Source organism: Vigna unguiculata, chromosome 3 (genome assembly GCF_004118075.2).
Source record: "Vigna unguiculata cultivar IT97K-499-35 chromosome 3, ASM411807v1, whole genome shotgun sequence".
Taxonomy (NCBI): domain Eukaryota; kingdom Viridiplantae; phylum Streptophyta; class Magnoliopsida; order Fabales; family Fabaceae; genus Vigna; species Vigna unguiculata.
This window is the reverse complement of record NC_040281.1, coordinates 27,392,798-27,397,329: the sequence shown is the minus strand read 5'-3', so window position 1 is coordinate 27,397,329 and position 4,532 is coordinate 27,392,798. Positions and strand designations below refer to the sequence as shown.

Sequence of the window (4,532 nt, the reverse complement as noted above, 5' to 3'; positions counted from 1 at the left end):
AGATGATATCACGTGCCCCAAGAACTGCACCTCTCTCATCCAAAAGTCACACTTTGACAACTTGGCAAACAGTTGTTTCTCCCTCAAGATACCAAGCATTATCCTCAAATGCTCGGCATGTTCCTCATGCGTCTTGGAGTATATGAGAATGTCGTCTATAAAGACTACGACAAAATTATCTAGAAACGGACGGAAGATCCGGTTCAGGTAGTCCCTGAACAAGGCTGGAGCATTGGTCACACCGAATGGCATGATAACATACTCGTAATGCCCGTATCTGGATCTGAAAGCAGTCTTCTCTACATCTTCTGCCTTCACCAGAATCTGATGATAACCTAATCGGAGATCAATCTTGGAGAACACTGACGCCCCATGTAACTGATCCATCAAATCATCTATTCTTGGCAAGGGGTACTTGCTTTTGATAGTCAGCTTGTTCAGCTGCCTATAATCCACACATAACCTCAAGCCGCCATCTTTCTTCTTTACTCAAGAAATCCCTCTATCTGCTTCTTTAACTCCACCAACTCTGCTGGGGCCATGCGGTAAGGAGCTATCGACATAGGGCCAACTCCCGGTACCAAGTCTATGGAGAACTCAACTTCTCTCCTCGGGGGCAAACCTGGTACCTCTTCGGGGAACACTTCCTCAAATTCCCTGACCACTGGTATCACGGTGATCCTCTCCTCCTTCTCAACCTTTATCCTGGCAAAGATTATATAACACTGTGCGCCGTTCTGAATTTCCTTCATAACCCCATGAGAAGACAACAACTTAGGCTCCTCTGAGTTGGAGAACAACAACTTCTTCTCCTGACAGTCTATGAGAACATGATATGCAGAGAACCAATCCATTCCCAAGATTACATCTAACCCTTGTAGAGGGAGGCATATGAGATTGACTTTGTATACGCGTCCCTCTACCTCAACTGGATATCTAGCACACACAGAAGAAGTCCTAACCAACCCAGATGTCGGGGTAGATACCACGAGGTCAAACGATAGCTCACACACCGACAGACCCAACTCCTGCACACAAGACTCTGACACAAACGAGTGTGTCGCTCTAGAATCAAAAAGCACGCAACAAGATTTGCCAAATTTCACACAACAACCAAACAAAAGGTTACCTGAACCTGCCACTTCTGACCCAATCATCGCATGAACCCTGCTTGTAGCCTGAGGCCTACTCGTCCCCCTCCTCTGCTGAGTCTGACCAGAAGTCTGGCCCGGAGTCTGTGGTGAAGGTCGTGCCACTGTCCTCCTCAAAGTAGGACAATCCCTGCCAAAATGGCCCTCCCTGCCACAATGGTTACACCTATGGAAACCCGATAACTACGGGCAAAAACTCTTCACGTGCGATCCTCCACAGTGGTGGCACTAGATCCTACTGGCGGGGAAGAAAAGCCTCTAGACCCTTGTGGCTGTGGATGAGGCCTAGCATAAGGCTTCTTCTTCTCTTCAACTTGTGGCCTAGACCCAGATGGTCTACTAACTCTCTGTTGTGGCTGCTGTTGGGCTTCTATCTCTACCTTCATTCGCTCTATGACTCTGGCCTTTTCTACCAAGGCCGCAAAGTCTATGATGGACAGCGGGGCCACCATCAATCGAATGTCTCCTCTGAGACCATTCTTAAACTTCCTGCAGCGCCACTCTACATCGAGCGGCATGGTGTAGAAACGTCCCAGATGCTTAAACCTCTCGGTGTACTCAGTTACTGACTTGTTCCCCTGTGTTAGCTGTAGGAACTCTACCTCTTTTGCGTATCTCACGCTGTCCAGAAAGTACTCTAAAAGAAACCTCCTCTTGAAGGCTTCCCATGTGACATCCTCATGCTTCTCTTCCATCACTAGCCTCATGCTGGCCCACCAATGTTCAGCCTCTCCTGTGAGCATATAGATAGTGAAAGCAAGCCTACTCTCATCGGGGCACCTTTTGGCATCAAAGATGCGCTCCATATCCTTCATCCACTGGTCCGCCTGGTCGGGACTCGTCTTGCCATCAAACTTGGCGGGGTGGTGCTTCAAGAAGTCTTCCAAACTCCATTCAAGGGGTGGAGGTTGGGGATGAGGACCATACATCTGGGCACCAGCAGCATTCTCCCCTAACTGGCGGAGAGCATCCATGTGCTGCCTTTGAGCATCATCAGCAGCCTGCCTAGCAGCCTCCATTTGCTGTATCACTAGGTGTTGTTGCTCCAGGGAGACCTCTTGGCGTTGCACCGCCGCCTCATGCTATTGCAACATGGCGTTGCTTTGTTGCGTCAAAGCTGCAGCCATTGCCTCGATCGCCCTAGCTAGATCTTGCCCATCGCCCTAAGGGGGTGGAGGAGGAGCTCGGGGGTGCCATAACACTGGACACACTGAAAGAACCATCAGAACTTGGTTAGACTGGAAACTTATCTAAGCACGACAAGAAAGGCACAACGAAAGCTAAGCAAACACATAACCCACAAACACTAAGGAACGAAGGCTCTGATACCATAAAAATGTGACATCCCATTTAAATCAATTGATCTATTAAATAAAACATCCTATATTCATAATAATAGAGAACAAAACAACTGATGAAAAACCATAGTCAAGGAGTGCACTTTTACAATCATCATAAGAGTACTTGAAAGGGGTTCTTAGGCATACAACCATGCCATAGCCAAGACAGAATCAACAAGGTTCACAGTCATGCAAAAGAAAAGCTCGTAGAGCTAGGAATTACAAAGGCACTAGGGCCATATAATGCTCTTGAAAGGCACACAAACAGATCCCTTAAGCTGCGCCACTGCCACCACCAGGCCTACTCCCAGAATTTCCTCCATCTGCTCCCACCAAGGGTGATCATCGCAAAAGAGAAAACATAACAAGAACATAAATAGAAATGCAAGGGTAAGCTAGTGTATTAAGAATTTTATCATGGCATAACAGACAAGTACTTAAACAGTCCAAACATGCAACACCGTAGGCACAGAGAATCATGTTATAACAAACAAGCAAGACCCTATGACTCAATTATCCAGATACATATGCTAAGATCGGATTCACTGGACGCTTGCGCTTGTGGTGGCCTCTACTGCTCTGCAGAGCCATTGCCAATGGGTTTCACCCTACCACACACAAGGTTAGCCTTTAAACGTCTAAAGCCATTATCCTGCCAGAGACTAGGGCCTCCCGCCACTCTCACCACTTGGGTCAGTTTGTTCTACCTGAGACTCACTGACCCATTAGAGTTTCGGGATGCGGTCCTTACTTGAATCCATACCTTAACATATACACTACACACCACCATGGGGTCTCTCCACGAGATTCATGGAATTACGCTTATCACACACCAAATTCATGTCTCTTATAACACAGCCACCACCTTTATTTCATACATCCAATTCTCATGTAAGTTCTCAACCAACCAACCAAAATCCATTTGCTACTCATGCCAACATACCAACTTTTAGTTCATAGGATTCCAACAACCATATATATATATTCACATGCTTTAGGTTTTAAAGAGAAAGGGTAAGTAAATAAATCACACAATTCACTCATCAAACAGAGAGAAAAACAAAATTGAAGCCACCCAATTTAGCAACCTCGCTCAAGCTAGGAGTCATTGCCCAGACGAGATGATGAAGGCGTGACCACCCCCTTAGAAGCTCCCTTAAGAAGGATCACTAGAAGCATGTCTAGAGGGGAGTCTTCTATTCCATTACCTTTATCTTTGTTTTGCATTACTTTAGTTTGAATTCCCTAAGTTGGTTTCTAGTTGACTTATTTTGGTTGACTTGTTGACTTTGATCCAAAGTTGACCTTTGACCAAGATTAGATTAACTTAAACCGACATGCTAATCCTTGTTTGTCTTATTTTGTAGGTAATTAAGAGAAAGTAGAGCATGGCTAGGTGGCACTTGGTGATTGGAGCACTTGGATGAAGTGGAAGAGAGAGGAAAGCAAAAAGCATAAAGCAAAAGCAAAAGTAGACATGTACCTTGTCTCCTTTTGCCTTTGTGGTTTATGCCTTAGAAGGTCACTTGGTCTCCTTCCTCTTTTGGCCTAGAATCCTCATGGGAATGCCTCCACCAATCATCTCCCTTCACTTGGCCAAGACTCACTCTCACATTAGGTTTAGGGTTTGCTAGTTAATCCTTTTTCATGTTTTTGTATTTGCTAAAGGACCCCTATGAACTCCTATTTAAAGGGTGCTCCTTGTCTTGTAAAAGGGTTGATCATTTTGTTATAAACTTTGTGCATTCAACCACCAATTTTCGTGAGCTCTCCTTCCTAGAAGTGAACTCACCTTTGCCTTATCTTGCTTGCAAGTGGCGACACCATCACTCATCTCTAGGGCTTGGTTGGCTTAGATCCCCCCTATGAGTGGCGTGCTTCTTCCATTCTTCATCTTCTATGCTTTCCATTTTTATTGTTTCTTCTTTCATTTTGCTCTTTAGTGTTGTTATTGCTGTGTGTGTTTAAGCTTGAATCCAACTCTCTTCTTCCTTTCATGAGCTTGAGAAATGAACCTTCACATCTAGATAGCATGCTATCT

The 4,532-nt window shown here is 45.3% G+C and overlaps 1 protein-coding gene across 1 annotated transcript; it reads right to left on the bottom strand.

Annotated features, from left to right (window-relative positions):
* Nucleotides 1-485: 485 nt before the first annotated feature.
* LOC114175243 lies at nt 486-2,170 on the bottom strand. Its single transcript, XM_028060013.1, has 2 exons — nt 1,356-2,170; nt 486-1,299 (listed from the first exon to the last, which is right to left on the bottom strand). Exons 1-2 carry the CDS (start codon nt 2,168-2,170, stop codon nt 486-488), a joined length of 1,629 nt encoding a protein of 542 aa, XP_027915814.1.
* Nucleotides 2,171-4,532: the final 2,362 nt, after the last annotated feature.

What these genes read in the sequence shown, in the direction of transcription:
- LOC114175243 (XM_028060013.1), bottom strand. Translation starts at nt 2,170, where the DNA reads ATGGAGGCTGCTAGGCAGGCTGCTGATGATGCTCAAAGGCAGCACATG. An exon ending in ACCACTGTGGAGGATCGCAC is followed by an intron (nt 1,300 to 1,355) that starts GTGAAGAGTTTT and finishes CCATTGTGGCAG; the next exon opens with GGAGGGCCATTTTGGCAGGG.